Consider the following 27,800-nt stretch of genomic DNA (forward strand, 5'->3'; position numbering starts at 1 on the left):
GTTTCTAAAACACACTGAATTGTATAAGTCGGATGGTTACATTTGAACCAATAATCCCTAAAGAAAAAAAATAACTCTGTTTCGTTAGAAATGTTCCCCATGGTAAAGGAGCTCCGTCGTGCCTCTCTCTGTCCTGTTTTTATATGTGGAGCTGGTGTGCATGTATGTGACCGACCCTGCATGTTAAAGGGGTTTGGGGCTTTGCTACGTGGCTCTGTGGCATGTGTGTGCAGGTTGCTCTGAAGCAGAATGTTTGGCTATACCTAAACGCTCGTGGTTTCCAAATCTTTTTTGTGCGCTCTGGTGTTTTTTACGGTGTGAAAAGTGACCACGTCAGGCAACGATGCTGCAGAAACATCTCTCATCTCCTCCTGGGCCTATGACCTGATGTTTCCACCAGGCTTCTAATAGATATGACGGACAGGAGAGGAGGGGAAGTGCTGTGGTTGGACAGACTTCCCTCCTGTTATTTCCTGGGGCAGGAAACCCTAATCACCCCGGCACTGATAGGGAAAGCCACGTGAGCATTAACTTTCTCCTGACTGTCGCTAATAGCCATTGCTGGTCCTCCCACCTGTTACACTTATTGTACCCTCATTGAGCCTCCCACTCTCCTTGCTCTATCCATTAGCCAGGTGAGACGCCGGTCATTCGTGCGGAGCGTTAGATTCTCCAAGCTCTGCGTGTTTCTTGCTGCTTCCATGTATGGTGTCTGGTGGATTTGCAGCAGTTGTACCTTCTTTCTCCTCTTCCCTTCTTGATTTATTGCACCCTGTCTCTCACTCATATTCTCCCTCTTTCTACCTCGCAGCCCAGACAAGAGGACTTCCAGCAAAAAAGAGGCACGGTGAGTGAGATGAGCGCTGCTACGCGAATGTAGCCACACGCCAACATCCTAGAGCAGGCCTGGCCAACCTGTGGCTCTCCAGCTGTTGTGAAACTACAAGTCCCATCAGTCCCTACCACAGTTTTAGCATTCCCTAACAGCAAAACTGTGGCAAGGCATGTTGGGACTTGTAGTTTTTCAACAGCTGGAGAGCCACAGGTTGGCCTGGCCTGTCATAAAGTAAAGCGCTAGACCTCAGAAGGGTTAATAATCAAGGTATGTTGAGGAGCCTCTAGCTGCGAAGGAGTTAATGAGTAGATGTCCTGCAGGCTTCAGGTAGGAGGAGGATGTTACGCTGCAGGCTTCGCATTGGAATCAAAACAGATAAGACAGCTGTTTCCAAATAAGAAGAATCCCTTACTACACAAAAAGCTGATCACGGGCAATCGGGAAACAACAAATGCAGGAGAGGACGTATACTCGTCATATCACCGCAGATTCCTAAAAGTACTTTCCGCATGTTTGCTTTCTCCAGGAGGCTCCACCACAGCGGCTTCCCGGGAGACGATTCAGCAGAACAGCAGCTCACGGACATGGCCTGCGATGAGACCGACCTCACAGACAAGGTAAAGGAGTGAATGTTTCTGGAAATAATAATTGAGAGGTAGATCATGGATTGTTACAAATCAGTACTCCGATTACGGTGGCGGTAAAGTATATCCAGTCTCCACAACAACTAGGGGAAGTAGTGTCCTGGGCTGAACCTATCAATGTAACCGTGCATCCTATAAAGTCACTAGTGACATCATGTAGTGCCTCATGCCTCGGTGATGTCACTTGTCCTTAGTGAATTGGTAGGCAGCTTTCTCGTGAATATTGGATTAGCCTACACAATGTCTGCCTCCGCTGCGAGTGGACGATGGCTACACTTTAAGGAGCTACATAAATTGCAGAATTTACCACTGTGTTAGTCAATTGCCGGCAGAGGCTCTGATGCAGAGTGATATGTACACAGGTTTGCGGAGTGGATCTTGCCTGTTTTCACACTGGGCATAGTCTGGAAATGGGCGCACGTGGGTACAGTGATGGACAGTTGCACGCGTTTACACTTGTGACCAAATAGGTGCAAGTTGGTCGTAATAGGGTGTTCTCACATGGGCAAAGTTCAGTGATGAGGGGGGGGTACTCCTGTTTGGTGGGGTATCTTTTGCTCCTAGTGTAGGGTATGTGCAAGATCGCCCTGATGGTGATGCGTAGTAATAAACCAGGTGCGTGGGCACATCTGGGTGTATATAGCTCTGCATATGGGATAATCCAGCTGAGGGGTCAGATGTCCTGCTGGTTTGGATCTGTGCTTTTCTGATTTAGACAACTGCACTGTGTGTCTTTGTGCATGCCTTCCTGCTACTTTCACATAATACAATGCTTTATACCCCTTCCTGTGCTCTTCACCAATGTCTCTAATATGATTTGAGCAGATCCTTTATTTTAATTTCTCGAATATGACAACACTCTGGGGCAGATGTACTAAGCTCTGGAAAGTGCTAAATTGGAGAGTGATAAACTACCAACCAATCAGCTCCTGTCATTTTCCAAACACAGCCTGTGACATGACAGTTAGGAGCTGATTGTTTGGTAGTTAATCACTTTCCAATTGATCACTTTCCAGAGCTTAGTACATCTCCCCCGTCTGTTCTTCTCTGTGCATTGTGTACAGTTGCATCCGTAGAACTGTTTTATCAGAGAGCAGCAACAACCGACAACTAGCGCGTAAGTAAGATAAAGCCGTGTACTTTGTATAAATCGCAGGAAGACGCCAATAAATAGAAGTCGTGTGACGGTGGAAAACCAATAGAAATGTCATTTTATACAGAACTGTGGAGTTCTAGGAACTGTGATTTACACCTCAGTGTAAAGTATCTGTCCATAGATTTTGTGATTACACATTTTATTATAATATTTATTATTAATATCTTTTACATATAAGGTGCCACAAGTGTTCCTTAGAGCCTTACAATGGGAATATGGCAAACCACAAGTTACATATGCCCAAGCTAGAACAATTTTACAACAGTACTTAAATGCATAACTACTGTGTTCAGGGACAGAGTTATGTAGATAAGACAGAGGAGGAGAGGGCTGTACCCACAAGAGCTTACAATCTAGAGTGAATATGGGTGGACGCAATAGGGAGAAGAGGGAAGAGTAGCGAAAGACCTTTATCCCAACCATCATTTATATTCTACTGCATACACATCCACTGTTTGCCATAGTCCAGAGTAGAAGGCTAGGGCAGCTTGGCTTGGCGTACCCTGAGTGCAGGCTATTCAGTTGTGTCACAGTAGTAAGGTTTAGTGATGTCGCCACCTTGTGGTTGGGCAGCACAGCATCAGTACACATTGGAGGAAGCTGTATGCAGCAGTGACCTGAGCTGTGTACTCGCAGCAGTTCCATCACCTGCTTTTCCCTTTAGGTACTCAACATCACTTATATCCTGCAGGTTCTGTACCTGGAGCAGAGGGTGAGTGAGATGGAGCGAGAAGCAACCACCACAGGGGAACAACAGAATCGCCTACGGCAGGAGAACCTGCAGTTATTACACAGGTGAGTGCGTGAACACCTGTCTAAGGCTAAGGGGGTGATATATCAAAGCTTTGACGGAGATAAAGTACCCACCAATCAGTTCCTGTCATTTTACAGTCTGTTTAAAAAATGACAGGAGCTGATTGGTTGGTATGTTACCTCTCTCCAAGCTTTGATAAATCTACTCCTAAGTGAGAGTTATGGAACGGAGTAGGGCTACGGGGGCTCAATATTTAGGAAATCCGTATTATAGCCATTATTTCGGAAATTTTTCTGTGAATTGATCCAGTAATGTTGATGAAGCTTCAGTCTATACCAGTGTTGCACAAAACCAAGTCCTCATGGCCGGCTAACATTCCAGGTACTAAGGATATCCTTGTATGAGCACATTATTACCTCAGTCAGTTTGATTTACCGAGGATATCCCTAATGTCTGGAGTGCACGTGGACCATGAGGACTGGTTTGGGAAATGCTGGTGTAGCCAATGATTTCACCGAGCCATGACTTACAAAATGCCTCAGAGTTCTGATGGTGCCTGATTGGTAGTCTGTATTATCATGAATATTGTTGTAGGCCACATAAAGTTGGCTTACACAAAGTGTGGTCTTAAGCTGCCACCAGTATATCCAGGCATTCAGGGTTACCAACGCCACATCCAGGCATTCATTGTTACCAACGGCACACCTAGGTATTCACCGCTACCAAAGAAGCATGCGAGCTTTCACCGCTACTGATGGCACATGTGGGCTTTCACTGCTACAGACTGCACATGCTGGCATTCACTGCTACCGACGGCACATGCTGGCATTCACTGCTACCGACGGCACATGCTGGCATTCACTGCTACCGACGGCACATGCTGGCATTCACTGCTATCGACGGCACATGCTGGCATTCACTGCTACCGACGGCACATGCTGGCATTCACTGCTACCGACGGCACATGCTGGCATTCACTGCTACCGACAGCACATGCTGGCATTCACTGCTACCGACAGCACATGCTGGCATTCACTGCTACCGACAGCACATGCAGGCATTCACCTCTACTGACAGCACATGCAGGCATTCACCTCTACTGACAGCACATGCGGACATTCACCGTCAAATGTTCTAAGCATCATCTCTAAATATAATCTGTTTAAAAAAAATAAGGATCAGTTCTTTAAAAACAATATTATGAGTATATGGTGTACGCAAGCTCACTATTAGTACTCAGCTGAGAGTGCTGTATCTATGGTGGAAATTTTGTTCGATGCAATGTGCTGTTCCGGAACAGTCCATCGCGCAAAAATAAATATTCCCTTATTGGTGCAGTTGGCATGTGCCTGAGACCAGTTGGTAGGGGTTTTGAATACATGGTAAAATATAGCAAAAGCCAGTAGTGTGTGCCTATCTGATAATCTCTCTGGTAGATCGGAGTGTTTATCGGATCGGTGTAAGTACTCTCTTTTGATCTCCGTAACAGGATCTGAGGTCGGGATGGAGTTGCAGGAGCGTTTGAAGCCATGGCTAACGCTCTTGCATACACACTATCCGATTATCGGGCCGATCAGCCAACTATCGGCTGAGTGGCCCAATAATTGGATAGTGTGTACCTAGCTTGAGACATGTACATCGGGTAACATGGATTTCTGTGCTTGCAGCAGAATTATGTATTTGACTTTGGTGAGCACAGATGACCTTGTGCAGGCTGTGATGGTGCCGTCTCTGAGCCCAGGTGTCTAGTTAGAATTCAGTGAGAATATCATGTTCTTGCTATAAGTTAGGGTCGTTTGGGAGGGTGAACACGCCGACCCATTTTTATCATCTGACTCTTTTCTTCTGCTGGTCAGGGCCCACGCTCTAGAAGAGCAGCTTAAAGATCAGGAGCTACGGTCGGATGAGGTATATAGTGAGGAGACGCGCAAACACAGAGACGAGCTGCGCAAGATGGAAAATGACCGTAGCTACAAGTTGAGCATTCTGAAAGCCAGGTAAGCTTACGCACGGAGTACCTGGGTTATTTGGGCCACAGCATTGCCCTCAAACTGACACTAAATCTGCATTAAGAATATATCTATATGGGACTTTTCCCCTCTGCTTGAGCTTTTAGGACTGTAATGTTATAATATTCGCTCTTATTCTGTAGAGTTCAGGAGCTGGAGAATGAGAACCTGGAGCTCCGCACCCAGCTGCCACTTGGAAAGGCGACAATGCAGAGACTAGAAGAGGTGAGCAGTAACGTCTAATAGTCTTTATCCAGCTACTTTACTGTCTGGGGTCAGCAGCAGCATTTATATTGACAAGGAGAGTGATGTGCATGGGGCGGGTCACAGAGAGAGGGATGTGCATGGGACGGGACAGATGGTAAGCGCTGTGCATGGGGAGGAGTGGATACTGAGAGCTGTGCATGGGGCGGGATGGATGGCGAGCGCTGTGCATGGGGCGGGATGGATGGCGAGCGCTGTGCATGGGGCAGGAAGGATGGCGAATGCTGTGCATGGGGCGGATGGCGAGTGCTGTGCATGGGGGGATGGCGAGTGCTGTGCATGGGGGGATGGCGAGTGCTGTGCATGGGGCGGATGGCGAGTGCTGGCGAGTGCTGTGCATGGGGCGGATGGCGAGTGCTGTGCATGGGGCGGATGGCGAGTGCTGTGCATGGGGCGGATGGCGAGTGCTGTGCATGGGGCGGATGGCGAGTGCTGTGCATGGGGCGGATGGCGAGTGCTGTGCATGGGGCGGATGGCGAGTGCTGTGCATGGGGCGGATGGCGAGTGCTGTGCATGGGGCGGGACGGATGACTAGTGCTGTGCATGGGGCGGGACGGATGGCGAGTGCTGTGCATGGGGCGGGACGGATGGCGGGTACTGTGCATGGGGTTGGAGGGATGGAGAGCTCTGCATGGGGCAGGATGAATGGAGAGCGCTTTATAGGTGGCCGAGTGGCAAGAGCTCTGTAGGTGGCTGAATAACTCTAGGTAATGTACTTTAGGTGGTTGGGCAAAACATAGGAGGTTGGACAGTAGAGAAGAGAACAGAGCGTGAAGACCCACGTTGAAAAGGTTACAAGAAGATGACCTAGTATACTTGACGTGTTATAGTAGCTTGTTACATGGATGAATAAGTTGGTGAATACAAAGACCAGAACTTTCAAATTGTTACACAAGTGTTAGGAATAGACGACTCTTCTGTAATATTACAAAGCTTTGAAAACCATTTTGGCCAAATAGAATATTGTTGTTAGGTTTTGTAAATTGTAGGGTTAGAAGAGCGAATAGACATAGATTTTAATGCCTGGAACTTTCTGCAGGAGAGGGACAGATTGCAGGATCAGTTGCAAGAATTACAGCACCAACTGCATGAAAATCGGGAGCAGAATAAGAAATTAGGAGGGATACTGAACAAGGAGAAGTTCAAACAAATGTCTGAGAAGGAGAAATGCCAGGAGGTGAGTGTGCCCGGACTAATCCCACCTCTCTGTCACCATCCTGCCTTTGTTATACCACCTCTATGACTTTTCTCTACCCATACTGCCATGACCTTACGCCATGCCATCCCCCAAATACATGACAACCCCACCTGCGTCCCCTTTGGTCTATGGCGTAGCCTTTTATCGCATCCAGCAATTTCCCATTGTCTGACTTCATTCTCTCTAGTTCTAGACGCAAGAAAGTTCTAAACTTCACAGAGAGGTTGATCTGCCGGTCGGCTGCCAGCCCACTAGAGATCTGTGCCGCTAATCTCCGGCTGCACAAATGATTTCCAGTATTTCGTTGCCCTCTAATAGCATCAGGGATTAAATGAAGCAATAAGAAGAAAGTGTCCTTGTGTGTTTGTCAGCCTGTCGGACAGGCACTAATAGGGGAAGTGTGACCGGGGTCTGCACGCATCAAGTACTTAACCTGTTATTTATAGTAAAGGAAGTAGGGATACGAAATTCAGTTTAATTAAAAAGAAAATAACTTCTGTATTCTTGCTCAGAATCTGTTACAAAAGGGATCTTTTAGGAACGTGAGGGGGATTATTTCACCCGATGGATGGAAGGTGTACGAGTTGCTGACTTTGGCCATTGGAATGCTGGGTCCTTAGTAATGTTTATGGTAAAACTGTAGAATGAATGCTAAGATACTGAAGGACGTTTCTTCTGTAAATTAATTTCACTCTGACTCTCAAATACACCTTATGGATAGTGTGCACTTTTTTCCAATAGCCAGTAGGTGGCGATATTTATACTTGTGTTTTCTTTGGTGACTTTTATAATATATACAAGTAATGCCTTATGTGGTATAGTTATTCATTATCGGGACTTGGGGCCTGATTCAGACCCACTCGCAAGCGGCTGTCCGCTCGCAAGTGGGTCGATGTTGTGCACTGCGCATTCGCACGACGGCGGGAGCTCCGTCGTGCGCATGCGCACGACGCGACGAGCGAAGGACTGTCCTTCGCTCGTTGTGTCTGATCAAAGGGGGCGTGCTGTCGATGTTGAGTGACAGCACGCCCCCTTTGGTGGGCGTGCCTCCCTGACGGGGGCGTTCCCAAGGGAACGCCTACCGTCAGAAGCCGGCCCACTGACATCACTAGTGATGTCAGTGGGAGTGATTTTGGCTCTGATAGAGCCAAAATCACTCCGGGCCTTGCGGTTGAAAACCTCAACCGCAGGCTCCGGCTCGCAGTGGCGATGGTCGCGATGGTCAAGACCATCGCGGCCATCAAACTGCACGCTCGTATAGGCTGTGGGTGGTGACCCACAGCTATACGAGCGTCCAGGAGGACGCTCCATAATTATGGAGAGCGGCCCTCATTCAGAGCGTGCACTCTGCTCAGAGCGTACGGCTCTGAATGAGGGCCTTGGTCCCGATAATTGTTTCTTATCATCACTTATCTCTGATATCTGCTGCAGTCCCCCATATACAGTACCAGTCAAAAGCTTGTACACACCTTCTCATTCAATGGTTTTTGTTTATTTAAATTATTTTCAACATTGTAGATTAATACTGAAGACATCAAAGCTATGAAAGAACACATATGGAATTATTTTATAAACAAAAAAAGTGTTAAACAAATCAAAATATGTTTTATATTTTAGATTCCTCAAAGTAGCTCCATTCTGACCCTCATTACACGTAAACCAGTGTGTAACTATTGAGATAGCTAAACCAAGTTCATCTCTTAATTCACAGACAATGAGTTTTTGTACATTAACATAGACAGGAATGATTGTCCATATAATACAACTGTAGTTCTGCAGAGTAGGTCACTGTACTTGTGATAACAAAATAAGAGAATAAACTGCACCTGAGTGTGTGCGTAGGCGGTAAGAAGATATTAGCCTTGTGGGGTTCAGAAGACTTACACTGCCTGTCAGCATGTTAAACGCAGATACTGCAGAGCTAAAATAGAGGATTCAACCCTTTGATCTGTCACATGGTAAAAGGTAGCCAGACATAGGCAAACTAATGCAGATCTGCACAGAGCAGAGTAGACTTAACTAGTAGAGTGTAAAACAATGGGGCCCATTTATCAAAGTGCATTTGAGGTAAATTCCCCGAAAACACCTGTTTTCGGGGGTTTACCTCAAATACTTAGTATCCCCCGAATGTATGAAGGAGGGACCGCAGCAGGTATCTCCGATACCTGCTGCGATCCCTCCATTGCCGCCGGCAGCCGCCTCCCCCATAGGTTATGGGGGATGCGATGCTGCCAAATGTATCAATATCAGGAATGCAAAGCATTCCCGATATTGGCCACAGCAGCTATCGCCATCTAAAGATAGCGTTAGCTGCTGTGTCCTATGGGCACTTACCGCATATCAGCCGGCGGAGGGATCTGCCAGATCCCTCCGCCGGCAATGGGCGCCGCTCATGTGCAGTCCGCGGGACTGCGCATGTGCAGAAGCCCCGACTGCCCTCCGGAGACATCGCAGGGACGAGCTCTTTTCGGAGCCCGTCTCCCTGCATGTCCCGGATAATACATCCGACAGATAGGATCGCATTTTGCAATGCGATCAGGGCCGGTACTGCATGCCCTGATCGCATTGCAAAATCTGATCTTTAATAAATGGGTCACATAAATCACTGACTCAAGACTACAGTATATGAAACAATATTAGAAATGCTGTGGTTACAGTACAAGCCCCCTTTTGCTTGGATGACCGCTTTGCACACTCTTGGAATTCTCTCACTCACCTTCATGATAATTGCCCCTTTGGCCAAAACCTCCAAGATAATTTCATACAAAGTGTGCCCCATACAGAAGTACTTTGTGTCCTCTCTTTCTAATAACATTTTGCTTCTGGGAGCACTTTTTTGTTTTGTGTACAATCTACACCATTCTGTTTATTGGGGTTACGAACCCGACTGTTACCAATAAGTAAATCTAGTGCCGGGACCACCTTTCCTTCTTTTTACATTATAAATAAAATAATTGTCTGAAAAAAGCTGCTGGTGCTCTGTTAGAAGTTGATAGTAAACTAATAGCAGCTCCCATACACTGCACAAGGTTTCAAATACAAAAAGAACGTGGGCTTTTATATCAATTGGGCAGCAAGGTTGGTATAATGGTTTAGCATTACTGCCTCACAGCACTGAGGTATTGGGTTGGATTCCCACCACTGCCCTAGCTGTGTGGAGTTTGTATGTTCTCCCCGTGCTTGTGTGGGTTTCTTCCGAATGCTCTGGTTTCCCCCCACTATCCAATAATATACTGGTAGATGAATTAATTCCTGACAATAATTGACCCTAGTGTGTATGTGCATGTGGTAGGGAATATAGATTGTAAGCTCACTGGGGCAGGGACTGATGTGAATGGCCAAATACTGTCTGTAAAACCCTGCGGAATTGTGTGTGCTATATAAATAACTGGTAATAAATAATAATATGTATTTTGGCCATGGTGCCTTATCAGAATGTTGCTAAAGCCGCATACACACTTGCTGATGAACGATGGGGGGGAGCACATCGCTCACGATATCCCCAGATTGGACTGCATGTACAGCCTACTGGGGATATCGTTAACGACCTGCGGGAGCGCGCATCGTTGGTTGTTCGGACCATACACGTTAGACAATATGGACGATATATCATGGAACGTTATCGTTCACTTTTATCGTGTAGTGTGTACATGGCTTTTCTTTGCTTATGAGCTTGGATGCCCCTTTTGGCTTTCATGCTAGGATATGAAATGATAATATGTAAGCCAGGCAGGTATGGCTCCTTTTAGTGTAAATGACTCACTTTCCCCTTATGTAAACCTCCTATTTATCCCTTAGTACATAAATATACATGTTTTCCTATTATAGTTATTCACCATTTGTCTATAGGGAAATGTGACTAACGTAGACTGAACCACACACATTATTATTATTATCCTTTATTTATATGGCGCCGCAAGTGTTCCGCAGCGCCTTACATAGTACATAGAACTAATAAGTGAACAAGAAACAAGTAACTTACAGTACATTACAGTGAAGGACAAGTACACAATTTATATACATTGCTGCAATAGCGATTAAACACTCACAATAAGCAGCAGGGAGTTGGCAGTCACGTGTTAGGTGCCCGTATGGGGAGTAAGGATCAGAAGGAAATGTAAAGAGAAGCACATGAGGGAAGAGGTCCCTGCTCCTGAGAGCTTACATTCTAAGGGGAGGGGCAGACAGACAGGCGTGACACAGAAGGGGAAGATAGGGAGGAAAGCGCATGAGGTGGGTTAGGATGAGAGCTGGAAGGCCTTGATGAAGTAGTGAGTCTTGAGAGCCCATTTGAAGATTTGTAGAGAGGTGGAGAGTCGGAGAGGGAGAGAGTTCCAAAGGTAGGGAGCAGCACGGGCAAAATCTCGGATGCGGGAGTGGGAGGAAGTAATCAGTTGGCAAGAGAGGCGGCATGCATTTGTTGAGCAAAGTGGATGGGGGCGGGAGTGTGAAGGGAGATGAGATCAGAAATGTAAGTGGGAGAGGATTGGGTGAGGGCTTTGTAGGCGAGTGTAAGAACCTTGAATTGGCATCTGAAGGGGAAGGGGAGCCAGTGTAGGGCTTAAAGGAGAGGGGAAGCAGATGTAGAAAGTCTGGAGAGGAAGATGAGCCGAGCAGCAGCATTGAGGACCGATTGTAGTGGAGAGAGGTGGGAGACTGGGAGGCCAGTTAGGAGAAGGTTACAGTAGTCTAATCTGGAGATGACCAGCAAGTGGATGAGGGTTTTAGTAGCATCCTGGGTGAGGAAGGGTCTAATCCTGGAGATATTTTTTATTTCATATTAGCTCTGATTGCATTTCCTATAGGTTCCCTCACACAGCCATAGTGGTAGGCAGAAGTAATGTAGCTGTATTTTAGTTGTTTGGGAAATCTTATCATGAACTACAAGTCCCAGCATGCCCTGTGGGCAAAAGCTGAGCAGGATAAAGTCCACATTAGCTGAAGAGCAACGAGTTACAGCCAACAGGAAGAAATGTCCTTATTTAGAATAATTGAACACATAACGTGTGAGCTAATCAGAGTGCATTGTAAGGTCGCTGCTGGATACACCGGATTTGCCACTAAATAAGATTTAATTTTATTTACCCTTTTGAGAATTAAATTCCAGTCCTGTCTGGCAGAACCAATTAGTTCTCTCTTAAAGCGAGCTTACTATTTGTACTAATAATATTACAGACCGTTTTGTATTTACTAGTCCTTAGAAAAGTGCAATGTTCTGCAGGCCACTGGCTTACAGTATCTCCATATATCTTGCAGATTATCTCACTTTACAACCAGGGAATTCCTTTCCTAGCTATAACTGGTTACATGAACTGTGGTTTTTCTTTTCATTATGTATATCCTGGTTTTCCAGTCTGTTCTACTAATGTTTGTGCGTTATAACCCGTAAGTAATGATGTCACTACCACAGGGAAAGAAGTTATAGGTTGACACAATGCTACCTATTGGCGTATGTATAATGGGTGCAGGGTGTGCGGTGCACATGAGCCCACAACACCTGCACCCATAATTATACTGACTTTTCCGGAGACCTACATGGGGCTGCTGGGAGCCTAGATACTAATGATGACGGCTGAAGCAAGGACGCAAAATAAAAACAAAAAAGCAGTGGGCGGTGTGACCGGGATGAATGAGATCAAACAATTATGCACACAGATGGATTGATAGGTTTGTGTAGCTAGTGAATTCTTAGAGCGCCAGGAAGTTGTGATTTACCGATGTGTAAGGCAAAAACAATCAATATATAATCCGTGTCAGTGTCAGGAATCAATAGATTACATACAAGTACAAGTGTATAAAGACCCAAAAAATTTTTGTCAGTGACGGCAGGGCACCCCCCCTCCGAAGAAAACGGGGTGTCGGCTCAATCCAATAATAAAAAGGGGGTGGTAAGCCCCTTAAAAACAAGTGTGCAGACAATGAAATTGCAGATGACCTATCACAAGTAACTGTATTATACAGATAATAACTTAGCATATATGGTCATGACCTTGTAAGAAACTGTCACACAGACAGGTATATTAAAACATAAAACATATTAATTTAATAGAGAGTCACCAATACATGTATGACATACGTACAATGTTAAAGCTAGTAACAAAATCAGACAAAATTTAAAGAAAATAAAAACATAGATAAAAACATATACATAGATAAATAGATCGATGGCTGGAAAATAGATAAGTATCTTATCTTATTTTTGGAGGGTTAGATCGGTAAAGTGCAGGCACCCAACACGTTTCGTCTCCTAATGGACTTCTTCAAGGGGATGTTATGCCTTAGGTATGATCAGCTATTTATACCTTGTTACAGGGCTGAAGTTCCTGCATTTTTCAGGATCGCGATGTCATTTCCTGTGACATCACTTCCGGTTCAGTATATAAGATAAAGGATAAATATCCTTTTAGTAATGTATTCCTACTGGAGTCTTAGATCATTAGAAAATATTGTATTGTAACCAGATATCTGTTCTTATGAATATATGTAGGATCAGCGTTTAGATGTTGGCGCTGCCCCACTTGATAGGTTCATTAGCATATCTTAAATTGGAATGTAGATAGATAAAAAACGGCGCCGAAATCCCGACAGGTCGGGATCCTGGCACCAGTATCCCGACCGTCTGCATCACGAAGGTAAGTATCGGGGTTTTAGGGGGAGGTTAAGGTGCAGGGTTAGGGTTAGGCACTAGGGGGACGGTTAGGCACTGGGGAGGGAGTGTTAGGATTAGGGTGCGGGGAGGGGGAGGTTCGGTTTAGGCACTAGGGGGGAGGTTAGGTTTAGGCACCGGGGATGGGGTGTTAGGCTTAGGGTGCGGGGAGGGGAAGGTTAGGCCTAGGGTGTGGGGAGGCGAAGGTTAGGCTTAGGCACTAGGGGAGAGGTTAGGTTTAGGCACTAGGGGGGTGGGGGGGTTAGGTTTAAGCCCCGGGAAGGGGGTGTTAGGTTTAGGGTGTGGGGAAGGTTAGGCTTAGGCACTAGGGGGGAGGTTAGTACCTTAAGTAGGGGTTAGGAAAACACCATTAGTTTCTATGTGTGTCGGGATTCTGGCTGTCGGGATGCCACTGTCTGATGAGAAAATGGGTAGTACTGTGGTAAACCAAAGTAGGTTAGATTCTAAAAAAGAACAAAAAACTGTAAATAATACAAGAAGTTGATGCGTGGTGGTATCTGTGTTCAGTGTGAGATCCTGGGGGCACTGGTTGCGGGAAGTTCCTACTTCTCTATGGCCCAATTTACCACCACACTCTAAGATGTGTATGCTGGCCTGTGTCTGGCGGCAATGTGTAGTATTGTAATTGTTGTCTACGGTGATTTGTAAATTAAACATTACTCCTGTTTTAGGGGCTTATAAGCGATCAGGGAACATTTGTCTCAGCAACCTGACAGCTCTGTTAAAGAAGTTGGCAACCAGCTTTGGTCGATGTGCAGTTCACAGAATGGCCTGATAGCCGGCCAATGGAATTACAAGTTTTAGGCAATACTGCCAGCCCCTGGTATGCTGGGACTGCCAGTCCCACAACAGCTGTAGAGCCGTAGGCCGTCACAGCTTTACAGGTATATAGTACTGTTACCCGGTAAGTAGCAGTTTCTTTAGAATAAGCGCAAGCATTGTGGACGTCTGTGTAGGAATATATATATATATATATATATATATATATCTCAAACCTAAAGAAGACAAAATGGAGGTGTGCCCATATTAGCCAATCAGAGTTTAGCTATCATTTTAAAGAATGTACTAGATAAATGTGAGCTAGTATCTGATTGGTTGCTACCACCAAAGTGAGATCTGGGGCCAGTTCCTCCATGTTTGTGCTGTAGAAGGCAGCTAACCCCGAGGTTCAATCACAGTTGTGTGTCTACATAAAGTCATACTGTATGCAAAAGGACCTGGATGAGGAAGCATCAGTCACTAAGATTGTGCAGAACTAGTGTTGGGCAGATGCTGAGAGGGACAGATAAGCATGTAAGAAGCTGCTGTCTGCCTGAGAATTACACCTCTAGCTCATCCAGGACAAGGATGGATGAGTCTCTCAGCACAAGGTTATCAGGAGAGTGGGTGGCAGCGCTGGCTGCTGGATCCTGTGTAGCTTCAGCGACAGAAGTCAGTAGCAAAGACTGGAGATGGAGCAGAACAAGAAGTGAGAGCCCTGTCACCATTGCTCTTACGTTACCTTTTATAACCCGACTTCCTACCCATCTTCTTGTAATGTCCCTTCACTCCAGGTGATAGAGGAGCTCCGGCGGGAGCTGGAACAGATGCAGCTGATGCGCCTTGAAATGGAGCACAGGATGGGACTGGGAAATAGCGCCGCCCTGCAGGAGTACAACTGCCGCACCAGGGAGGCTGAGCTAGAGCAAGAAGTCCGACGACTGAAACAGGTCTGGCTATTATATAGCGGTTTTATGAACGTTTTAGAAAAAAACTTCATTGCACGTTTGTACGAGACCCATTAAACAGAACATTCATAATTCTGTATTTAGGAGAGGATTGGGAATATTTCTAAAGGTTTCTTCATTTTTTTTTTTTTTATGTTTTGATTTTTTTTTTGTATCAGAATGAATGGTCTTTTTTATTTTTATATTGTGACCACCTTTTCAGAAGTTCTCAATACTCCTAGTAACTTTGAGCATGTTCAATCCCCTGTCTGCATTCATAGTAGTACTTTTTAAATAGCATATCCTTAAAGGTTCTGTCAATGTATAACACATTTGAACTAGTTAATTCCCTGAACTAGGGATGTTGGAAAATATGTATTTTATAGCACTCATTGTATGTCCTTTTGTCATTTATAGATATAACATGTACTTATTTATTTTTTTTCCTCTGTAGGAACAACGGACTCTAAAGGATCAGAATGAAGAACTGAACGGGCAAATCATAAACCTTAGCATCCAGGGAGCCAAAAACCTGTTCTCCACAACATTCTCTGACTCGCTGGCTGCTGAGATTAGCAGCGTCTCTAGAGATGAGGTATGGAAGACGTTCGTGATGATGGATTAAAGTTGCAATGTTTCGGATAGAGATAGATTAGTGTACCTGTTGATGGTTACAGGTCTTGGGGTGAAATACAGAAGAGACAGCTTGCTGGTGTTGGTATTGGGGTCTGTACGGTGAGGTATGGAAGACATAGATTGATGATAGTGGTGATTGTTTGTTTCTAGCAATGAGGTATGGAAGAGATTAGTGCAAGGGTAGCCAACCCTGGTCCTCAAGAGCTACCAACAGTGCATGTTTTTACAAGTGAAATAATTAGCTCCACCTGTGGATCTTTTCAAATGTGTTAGTGAATAATGAATACACCTGTGCACTAGCTAGGTGGTCTAGAAAACGTGAACTGTTAGTGGCTCTCGAGGACCGAGGTTGGCTATCCCTGGACTAGTGGTTAGAGCTTTCTAGAGATCAGATATGGAAGACACTAATGGTTAGAGCTTTCTAGAGATGAGGTATAGAAGATACTATTGGTTAGTGATTGTTCAAGATCAGATATGGAAGACCCTAATGATTAGTGATTTCTAGAGATGATGTATGGAAGATACTAATAGTGATTTCTAGAGATGAGGTATGGAAGAGAATAGTGGTTAGTTATTTCTAGAGATGAGGTATAGAATATTCAATTGGTTAGAGTTTTCTAGAGAGGAGGTATGGAAGATACTAATGGTTACAGATTTATAGGGTTTAAATGTGGAAGATACTAATGGTTAGTGATTTCTAGAGAGGAGGTATGGAAGATACTAATGGTTACAGCTTTATAGAGATGATGTATGGAAGATACTAATGGTTACAGCTTTATAGAGATGAGGTTTGGAAGATACTAATGGTTACAGCTTTATAGAGATGAGCTATGGAAGATACTAATGGTTAGTGATTTCTAGAGATGAGGTATGGAAGATATTAACGGTTACAGCTTTATAGAGATGAGGTATGGAAGATACTAATGGTTACAGCTTTATAGAGATGAGGTATGGAAGATACTAATGGTTACAGCTTTATAGAGATGAGGTATGGAAGATACTAATGGTTAGTGATTTCTAGAGATGAGCTATGGAAGATACTAATGGTTAGAGCTTTATAGAGATGAGGTATGGAAGATACTAATGGTTAGTGATTTCTAGAGATGAGATATGGAAGATACTAATGGTTACAGCTTTATAGAGATGAGGTATGGAAGATACTAATGGTTAGTGATTTCTAGAGAGGAGATGTGGAAGATACTAATGGTTACAGCTTTATAGAGATGAGGTATGGAAGATACTAATGGTTAGCGATTTCTAGAGAGGAGATGTGGAAGATACTAATGGTTACAGCTTTATAGAGATGAGGTATGGAAGATACTAATGGTTACTGATTTCTAGAGATGAGGTATGGAAGATACTAATGGTTACAGCTTTATAGAGATGAGGTATGGAAGATAGTAATGGTTAGTGATTTCTAGAGATGAGGTATGGAAGATACTAATGGTTAGTGATTTCTAGAGATGAGGTATGGAAGATACTAATGGTTAGAGCTTTATAGAGATGAGGTATGGAAGATACTAATGGTTAGTGATTTCTAGAGATGAGATATGGAAGATCTTATGGTTACAGCTTTATAGAGATGATGTATGGAAGATACGAACGGTTAGTGATTTCTAGAGATGAGGTATGGAATATACTAATGGTTACAGCTTTGTAGAGATGAGGTATGGAAGATACTAATGGTTACAGCTTTATAGAGATTAGGTATAGAAGATACTAATGGTTACAGCTTTATAGAGATGAGGTATGGAAGATACTAATGGTTACAGCTTTATAGAGATGATGTATGGAAGATACTAACGGTTACAGCTTTATAGAGATGAGGTATGGAAGATACTAATGGTTAGTGATTTCTAGAGATGAGGTATGGAAGATACTAATGGTTAGTGATTTCTAGAGATGAGGTATGAAAGATACTAATGATTACAGCTTTATAGAGATGAGGTATGGAAGATACTAATGGTTACAGATTTCTAGAGATGAGCTATGGAAGATACTAATGGTTGAAGATTTATAGAGATGAGGTATGGAAGACACTAATGGTTGAAGATTTATAGAGATGAGGTATGGAAGAGACTAATGTTACAGCTTTATAGAGATGAGGTATAGAAGATGCTAATGGTTACAGCTTTATAGAGATGAGGTATGGAAGATACTAATGGTTACAGCTTTATAGAGATGAGGTATAGAAGATACTAATGGTTAGTGATTTCTAGAGATGAGGTATGGAAGATACTAATGGTTAGTGATTTCTAGAGATGAGGTATGGAAGATAGTAATGGTTAGAGCTTTATAGAGATGAGGTATGGAAGATACTAATGGTTAGAGCTTTATAGAGATGAGGTATGGAATATGCTAATGGTTCGTGATTTATAGCAATGAGGTATGGAAGATACTAATGGTTAGAGCTTTATAGAGATGAGGTATGGAAGATACTAATGGTTAGTGATTTCTAGAGATGAGGTATGGAAGATACTAATGGTTAGAGCTTTATAGAGATGAGGTATGGGATATATTAATGGTTACAGCTTTATAGAGATGAGGTATGGAAGATACAAATGGTTACAGCTTTATAGAGATGAGGTATGGAAGATACTAATGGTTAGTGATTTATAGCAATGAGGTATGGAAGATACTAATGGTTAGTGATTTCTAGAGATGAGGTATGGAAGATAGTAATGGTTAGAGCTTTATAGAGATGAGGTATGGAAGATACAAATGGTTACAGCTTTATAGAGATGAGGTATGGAAGATACTAATGGTTAGTGATTTCTAGAGATGAGGTATGGAAGATAGTAATGGTTAGTGATTTCTAGAGATGAGGTATGGAAGATACTAATGGTTAGAGCTTTATAGAGATGAGGTATGGAAGATACGAACGGTTAGTGATTTCTAGAGATGAGGTATGGAATATACTAATGGTTACAGCTTTGTAGAGATGAGGTATGGAAGATACTAATGGTTACAGCTTTGTAGAGATTAGGTATAGAAGATACTAATGGTTACAGCTTTATAGAGATGATGTATGGAAGATACTAATGGTTACAGCTTTATAGAGATGATGTATGGAAGATACTAACGGTTACAGCTTTATAGAGATGAGGTATGGAAGATACTAATGGTTAGTGATTTCTAGAGATGAGGTATGGAAGATACTAATGGTTAGTGATTTCTAGAGATGAGGTATGAAAGATACTAATGATTACAGCTTTATAGAGATGAGGTATGGAAGATACTAATGGTTACAGATTTCTAGAGATGAGCTATGGAAGATACTAATGGTTGAAGATTTATAGAGATGAGGTATGGAAGACACTAATGGTTGAAGATTTATAGAGATGAGGTATGGAAGAGACTAATGTTACAGCTTTATAGAGATGAGGTATAGAAGATGCTAATGGTTACAGCTTTATAGAGATGAGGTATGGAAGATACTAATGGTTACAGCTTTATAGAGATGAGGTATAGAAGATACTAATGGTTAGTGATTTCTAGAGATGAGGTATGGAAGATACTAATGGTTAGTGATTTCTAGAGATGAGGTATGGAAGATAGTAATGGTTAGAGCTTTATAGAGATGAGGTATGGAAGATACTAATGGTTAGAGCTTTATAGAGATGAGGTATGGAATATGCTAATGGTTCGTGATTTATAGCAATGAGGTATGGAAGATACTAATGGTTAGAGCTTTATAGAGATGAGGTATGGAAGATACTAATGGTTAGTGATTTCTAGAGATGAGGTATGGAAGATACTAATGGTTAGAGCTTTATAGAGATGAGGTATGGGATATATTAATGGTTACAGCTTTATAGAGATGAGGTATGGAAGATACAAATGGTTACAGCTTTATAGAGATGAGGTATGGAAGATACTAATGGTTAGTGATTTATAGCAATGAGGTATGGAAGATACTAATGGTTAGTGATTTCTAGAGATGAGGTATGGAAGATAGTAATGGTTAGAGCTTTATAGAGATGAGGTATGGAAGATACAAATGGTTACAGCTTTATAGAGATGAGGTATGGAAGATACTAATGGTTAGTGATTTCTAGAGATGAGGTATGGAAGATAGTAATGGTTAGTGATTTCTAGAGATGAGGTATGGAAGATACTAATGGTTAGAGCTTTATAGAGATGAGGTATGGAAGATACAAATGGTTACAGCTTTATAGAGATGAGGTATGGAAGATACTAATGGTTAGTGATTTATAGAGATGAGGTATGGAAGATACAAATGGTTACAGCTTTATAGAGATGAGGTATGGAAGATACTAATGGTTACAGCTTAATAGAGATGAGGTATGGAAGATACAAATGGTTACAGCTTTATAGAGATGAGGTATGGAAGATACTAATGGTTAGTGATTTATAGCAATGAGGTATGGAAGATGCTAATGGTTAGTGATTTCTAGAGATGAGGTATGGAAGATACTAATGGTTAGTGATTTCTAGAGATGAGGTATGGAAGATGCTAATGGTTAGTGATTTCTAGAGATGAGGTATGGAAGATACTAATGGTTACAGCTTTATAGAGATGAGGTATGGAAGATACTAATGGTTACAGCTTTATAAAGATGAGGTATGGAAGATACTAATGGTTACAGCTTAATAGAGATGAGGTATGGAAGATACAAATGGTTACAGCTTTATAGAGATGAGGTATGGAAGATACTAATGGTTAGTGATTTATAGCAATGAGGTATGGAAGATGCTAATGGTTAGTGATTTCTAGAGATGAGGTATGGAAGATACTAATGGTTAGTGATTTCTAGAGATGAGGTATGGAAGATAATAATGGTTACAGCTTTATAGAGATGAGGTATGGAAGATACAAATGGTTACAGCTTTATAGAGATGAGGTATGGAAGATACTAATGGTTAGTGATTTATAGCAATGAGGTATGGAAGATACTAATGGTTTGTGATTTCTAGAGATGAGGTATGGAAGATAGTAATGGTTAGAGCTTTATAGAGATGAGGTATGGAAGATACTAATGGTTACAGCTTTATAGAGATGAGGTATGGAAGATACTAATGGTTACAGCTTTATAGAGATGAGGTATGGAAGATGCTAATGGTTAGTGATTTCTAGAGATGAGGTATGGAAGATACTAATGGTTACAGCTTTATAGAGATGAGGTATGGAAGATACTAATGGTTACAGCTTTATAAAGATGAGGTATGGAAGATACTAATGGTTACAGCTTAATAGAGATGAGGTATGGAAGATACAAATGGTTACAGCTTTATAGAGATGAGGTATGGAAGATACTAATGGTTAGTGATTTATAGCAATGAGGTATGGAAGATGCTAATGGTTAGTGATTTCTAGAGATGAGGTATGGAAGATAGTAATGGTTAGAGCTTTATAGAGATGAGGTATGGAAGATACAAATGGTTACACCTTTATAGAGATGAGGTATGGAAGATACTAATGGTTAGTGATTTATAGCGATGAGGTATGGAAGATACTAATGGTTACAGCTTTATAGAGATGAGGTATGGAAGATGCTAATGGTTACAGCTTTATAGAGATGAGGTGTGGAAGATACTAATGGTTAGTGATTTCTAGAGATGAGGTATAGAAGATACTAATGGTTAGTGATTTCTAGAGATGAGGAATGGAAGATACTAATGGTTGCAGCTCTCCAGAGTAGAGATTGAGAAGATTGGTGTAACTAGATGACTCTAGAGATGTAATACTGGAGACAGGCTGGTGTTAGTAGTAATGGTTAACTCTTTAGAGGTGAGTTATGGAAGATAAAGGTTGATGACATTGGTGATGGTTTCTAGAGATGAGATATACAAGAAGCTGTTGGTCAGCGCTTTCTAGTGATGTGGTAAGAGACAGACTGGGATTAATGATGATTAAACAATAATGATGCAGACTGTGTAAGGTTTTACCGCCATATCCCTCTGGAAGGCATGTGGTGGATCTATTACCCCCTGATTTAGGCAGGGTAGCCGTGACCACCACTTTCTTACTGTATCACATTTCTTACATTGCAGCTTATGGAGGCTATTCAGAAACAAGAAGAAATCAACCTTCGGTTACAGGATTATATTGACCGCATCATTGTGGCAATTATGGAGACCAACCCAGCCATTTTGGAAGTGAAGTAAGTTTAGATAAAGCATATAATGAATACTGTATAGGGTATGTGTGGTGGGGAATTAAGTGCATCTTTTGATACATTTTTAACAATGCAGCCTTTGTGGCTTTTTCAACATCCAATGTGCTGATTATAGTCTGTGCAGTGCATGTGTCAATATTTACTTATTATTCAATTAAGTTCAATTTAAGATTCTAGAAAGTGAACTGAAGTTGGGAAGTGTTTTATTTACAGGCTATTAAGAGCTTTATCTGAGAGCAGAATCTAGAAGCAAGTACAGTATTGGTGTATTCTGTTTTGGCAGAATTCTCTGTATAAAAATGGTGTGACTGCTGTGCTCAGTTGGCTATAGGACACCAAAGGTTATATGCCTAGTGCTCCAATGGATTAAAACGGGCGCTGCCCACATGCAGAATAGGATTCTCCGTAGCAGTTGAGTGTAGCTATTTATACCCCAGGAGCAGTTACAGCTACCTCCCAGTATCCCTGACTTGAAAGCTACACAACGTAAGCAGGATTTTTACTTCAAGGGGGAGAAAAACTCTACAATGTGAGAACTAGCAAACATATGGCGACGAACGCACCGAAAGGTGGGGTTAACCATTAAAAAGTAATCCGCGTTTAGTTTTAGAGAGCAATGGCTTTATACAGGAAGCAATAGAGCAAGGTCATTAACGATTTAGACAATTTGCAGTTGAACGTTTCTCTTTATTGCAGAATACATTAACACCACAAGATGTCCCAGAAGGAGACTCAGCTCTGCCCATGATCCGGAGAGCAGAGGAGGCAGACGTGATCTCGGACAGTGGGCACCCACAGATGCACTCAGGCTTATCCAGAACTCCAGAACAGCTCTGGTTTGCGAAGATCTTGACCTTCTCCGGGGGGGGATTGCTGTTGTGCGTCAGGACGTCGTCTGTGCATTTCTCCCTGACACAAGAAAAAACAGAGGGACCCCAGGGCTTCTGTACAGCTCCCTTGTGGCTGAGAGGAACTTACCACAGTCACCCTAAATCTCTGAGGAATGTACTGCAGATGTTCTCTAACCCTGAAGACCCAGCGTACTGCTCCTCACCTTCCCTGGGGAGTTCCCAGTCCACCGTTTCCCTTTTATTTATCAAAATCAGAATAAACTGCTATCCAGTGTTGAGGACTTGGCTATTGGGATAACTCAGAATGGCGAATATTGGATAACAGACTTAAAGGCGATTGTCTAATGCCTGTATGTTAGTGTATATATACTTGTGTCAACGCACAAATGTGTATATACTGTCTCCTTGCACATTTATCCCTGCTTGTAACGGCAGCACGGGGGTGACCCAGGATTAATAATGTTAATAGTTAACATTCTCATTCGTTTTCCGTAAGATCTTGTAACGAGACTGCACTGTCATAACAACATCCTTGTGAGTTGTGCTGTATGGCAGAGTTAAGCAGCTATTGTGGCTTTCCAACTGTTGCAGAACTACAAGACCCAGCATGCATCACCAACAGCTGGACAGCTACACTTAGCGCAAGCCTGCTATATTAAAATATTTTCTATAAAGTTGCAATACTATATAAAGATATAGGATGCGAACTGTCACTTACAGAATCCCAGTGAACCTATGTCAGCCTTTTATTTGCACAATGTCAGTGCATCACGCACATGCTGGGATGTAAGAGGGTACATGCATCAATGCATGTATTGTATCTCATAAAGTATGTACGCTGCTATATATACGCAACACAATAGCTTTCCAGGCTGCCCCTGAGACCACCCATCCGAAACGTCTGACTCGTTGGTGCTGCATTCAGACCAGCCTATACCTGCACTAAGAGGGTGAAAATGACTGGGTAAGCTAGGGAGAAATTGTCCCTTTGCTTCCTCCTCCTCTCTTTTTATATGCAGACAAATTGCATTTTTAGACACTTTTGAAGAAAGTTTCTATATGTGTATGTACATAAGTAGATAAAAATAAATATATATATATATATATATATATATATATTGATCTGTAAATATACAGGTTATGAGTGGACGGCATCCCTCTGGGGTGACACATTCCTGTTGAGTCACTGGATTTTCACCCTGTCATGGCCAAGGGGACCGCAATACGATCCAGGGCATATTAGGGTGTTGTATTCCCATCTATGGGGCCGACATGGTTAAACAGCCAGTAGAGGTGAAAAATGATGTCCCAAAGACGTGTCTCCAACTTTGTGCACAGTTGTAGGATGGCGGCCATTTGCTTGAAGACTGTTTCATTGGAACATGCAATCTATTAAAAAAAAAAAAGGTTATTGGGTATTATTTCTCTAGTGTTGACAACTCTCTGAATTTTAAACAAATTTTACTGAAGGAAGAAAAACAATTTTGGCAAGTACATTTATTGAACAACGTGATGCCTCCAATTCAGTGGACCTGTCCCCTTTCGTTAGGTCATGTTACACGACCTCTAAATTATTATTATTTTAATATTATTTTGCTTCTTTATGTTAAAACATTTCAGTTGCTCAATGAGATACCGTTGTCTGGCCGGGCATGCTGAGACTTACAGATTGACAACCAAAAGAGAGCGGCAAGCTACTAAAGCCTGTGGAAAGCGAGATCAATTGTGGATTTATTGGTTAAATTGAAACCTGCCACTATATTATTGGCATCTGAGCTGACGAAAGATTAGTTTTCATTTTGTGCCGTACTGGAGGCCTGATCCGATGATAAATGCAACAATAAAATCTCTAGGACAGATTAATCTTCTCTTACAATGAACGGCCGCTAGATTAGGCAGTTGGAGTATAAATGAACTAAAACTTGCACTACTGCTTTCAATACAGATATCAGTGTTAGCTTCCTTTAAAAAACACAGAGGAAATAGTATACGCTATATTGTTTTGACTTGGTTTAAATGATCATAATTCTAGACTCTATCTGGCAGTGCATTGTACAACCTAGCAAGGTTCTGGAGCTAAATAACAGCTCTGACTTCAAAAAGACAGGGGGGGATTAAAAGTCTTAAATTACGTTGCGTGGCTGACCAAGCAGATGACACTATGGATCATGAATGAACATTTTCTGTATAAAGGGTAATTTGTCTAATTTAACTCTCTGCGGAGATGATTTTCTTTTATCTTTGTGTATTTTCAGCAATTTCTGTTGAGGAATAAACTCTTGTTTGATTGAAATAACTTTTCCGCATGTTTTTTTTGCCATCTTTGGGGAGATAGGCTGTAAACCAAAAAGTGCTGATTCCACAAAGATGGCAGCAAATGTAAGACTGGTCACTGCTATTTACACTTTACTAGAGGCTGTATAGAACTTATATGGGCCATACATCTTCGGCCTGATTCCCCATTCTGCCTACGCTAATCCGATTGCTGTTGTGCGTCAGGACGTGGTCTGTTGTTTTTTTCTTGTGTCAGAGAGGATGTACAGAGGGATCCCAGGGCTTCTGTACAGCTCCCTTGTGTCAGAGAGGATGTACAGAGGGATCCCAGAGCTTCTGTACAGCTCCCTTGTGTCAAACAGGAATGTACAGGGGGACCCCAGGGCTTCTGTACAGCTCCCTTGTGTTAGAGAGGAATGTACAGGGGGACCCCAGGGCTTCTGTACAGCTCCCTTGTGTCAGAGAGATTGTACAGAGGGACCCCAGGGCTTCTGTACAGCTCCCTTGTGTCAGAGAGGATGTACAGGGGGACCCCAGGGCTTCTGTACAGCTCCCTTGTGTCAGGATGTACAGCGGGATCCCAGGGCTTCTGTACAGTTCCCTTGTGTCAGACAGGAATGTACAGGGGGACCCCAGGGCTTCTGTACAGCTCCCTTGTGTCAGAGAGATTGTACAGAGGGACCCCAGGGCTTCTGTACAGCCCCTTGTGTCAGAGAGGATGTACAGCGGGATCCCAGGGCTTCTGTACAGTTCCCTTGTGTCAGACAGGAATGTACAGGGGGACCCCAGGGCTTCTGTACAGCTCCCTTGTGTTAGAGAGGAATGTACAGGGGGACCCCAGGGCTTCTGTACAGCTCCCTTGTGTCAGAGAGATTGTACAGGGGGACCCCAGGGCTTCTGTACAGCTCCCTTGTGTCAGATAGGAATGTACAGGGGGACCCCAGGGCTTCTGTACAGTTCCCTTGTGTCAGAGAGATTGTACAAAGGGACCCCAGGGCGTCTGTACAGCTCCCTTGTGTCAGAGAGGAATGTACAGGGGGACCCCAGGGCTTCTGTACAGGTCCCTTGTGTCAGAGAGGATGTACAGCGGGATCCCAGGGCTTCTGTGTACAGTTCCCTTGTGTCAGAGAGGAATGTACAGGGGGACCCCAGGGCTTCTGTACAGCTCCCTATGTCAGAGAGGATGTACAGAGGGATCCCAGGGCTTCTGTACAGTTCCCTTGTGTCAGACAGGAATGTACAGGGGGACCCCAGGGCTTCTGTACAGCTCCCTTGTGTCAGAGAGGAATGTACAGGGGGACCCCAGGGCTTCTGTACAGCTCCCTATGTCAGAGAGGATGTACAGAGGGATCCCAGGGCTTCTGTACAGTTCCCTTGTGTCAGACAGGAATGTACAGGGGGACCCCAGGGCTTCTGTACAGCTCCCTTGTGTCAGAGAGGAATGTACAGGGGGACCCCAGGGCTTCTGTACAGCTCCCTATGTCAGAGAGGATATACAGAGGGATCCCAGGGCTTCTGTACAGTTCCCTTGTGTCAGACAGGAATGTACAGGGGGACCCCAGGGCTTCTGTACAGCTCCCTTGTGTCAGAGAGATTGTACAGGGGGACCCCAGGGCTTCTGTACAGTTCCCTTGTGTCAGAGAGATTGTACAAAGGGACCCCAGGGCGTCTGTACAGCTCCCTTGTGTTAGACAGGAATGTACAGGGGGACCCCAGGGCTTCTGTACAGCTCCCTTGTGTCAGAGAGGATGTACAGGGGGACCCCAGGGCTTCTGTACAGTTCCCTTGTGTCAGAGAGATTGTACAAAGGGACCCCAGGGCGTCTGTACAGCTCCCTTGTGTCAGAGAGGATGTACAGGGGGACCCCAGGGCTTTTGTACAGCTCCCTTGTGTTAGAGAGGAATGTACAGGGGGACCCCAGGGCTTCTCTACAGTTCCCTTGTGTCAGAGAGATTGTACAGGGGGACCCCAGGGCTTCTGTACAGCTCCCTTGTGTCAGAGAGATTGTACAGGGGGACCCCAGGGCTTCTGTACAGCTCCCTTGTGTCAGAGAGGATGTACAGGGGGACCCCAGGGCTTCTGTACAGCTCCCTTGTGTTAGAGAGGAATGTACAACAGATGTTTCCTAACCCTGAAAACCCAGCGTACGGCATCCATCACCCAGGGGTAGTGCCCAGCTCACCGTTTCCCTTTTTATTCATCAAAATCAGAATAAACCGCTATCCAGTGTGGAGGACTTGGCTATTGGAGTAACTCAAAATGGTGAATATTGGAGCACAGACTTAAAGGTGATTGTATAATGCCTGTATGTTAGTGTATATATACTGTCGTCTTGCACATTATTCCTGCTGGTAACGGAACACGGGGGTGACCCAGCATTAGTAATGTTAATAGTTAACATTCTCATTAATTTTACATAAGGTCTTCTAATTGGACCGCATTGTCATAACAACATCTTTGTGAGTTGTGCTATATGGCAGAGGTAAGCAGCTTATGGCTTTCCAACTGATGTAGAACTACAAGACCCAGCATGCATTGCCATTGAATATAAGATATTCCCTGTCACCTGTCCCCATTCATCATCCGGTTTGCACTGCATCAATATATGTCCCTCAGTAACTTCTATATCAGTATTGTCCCCCGTTCACCTGTCAAAAACGGAACAT

At 43.4% G+C, this 27,800-nt stretch overlaps 1 protein-coding gene across 3 annotated transcripts in view; it reads left to right on the forward strand.

The window, feature by feature from the left end:
- The window catches only part of RAB11FIP3 (RAB11 family interacting protein 3), an 83,472-nt gene extending 58,316 nt beyond the window's left edge, over positions 1-25,156 (forward strand). For 2 of the 3 annotated variants that reach the window (XM_088448195.1, XM_088448197.1), the window contains 10 exons: positions 812-847; positions 1,362-1,452; positions 3,327-3,430; positions 5,246-5,386; positions 5,542-5,623; positions 6,702-6,839; positions 15,081-15,236; positions 15,688-15,828; positions 21,885-21,994; positions 22,706-25,156. In XM_088448195.1, coding sequence (XP_088304321.1) covers positions 812-847; positions 1,362-1,452; positions 3,327-3,430; positions 5,246-5,386; positions 5,542-5,623; positions 6,702-6,839; positions 15,081-15,236; positions 15,688-15,828; positions 21,885-21,994; positions 22,706-22,715 — 1,009 coding nt within the window. In that variant the 3' untranslated portion in view covers positions 22,716-25,156. Of the gene's footprint in view, positions 1-811; positions 848-1,361; positions 1,453-3,326; positions 3,431-5,245; positions 5,387-5,541; positions 5,624-6,701; positions 6,840-15,080; positions 15,237-15,687; positions 15,829-21,884; positions 21,999-22,705 lie in introns of those variants that run through there. The other variant, XM_088448196.1, reaches the window with a different exon arrangement.
- The last annotated feature ends 2,644 nt before the right edge of the window (positions 25,157-27,800 follow it).

The sequence above is a fragment of the Taudactylus pleione genome, unplaced genomic scaffold, assembly GCF_031769625.1.
Source record: "Taudactylus pleione unplaced genomic scaffold, aTauple2 ptg000451l, whole genome shotgun sequence".
Taxonomy (NCBI): domain Eukaryota; kingdom Metazoa; phylum Chordata; class Amphibia; order Anura; family Myobatrachidae; genus Taudactylus; species Taudactylus pleione.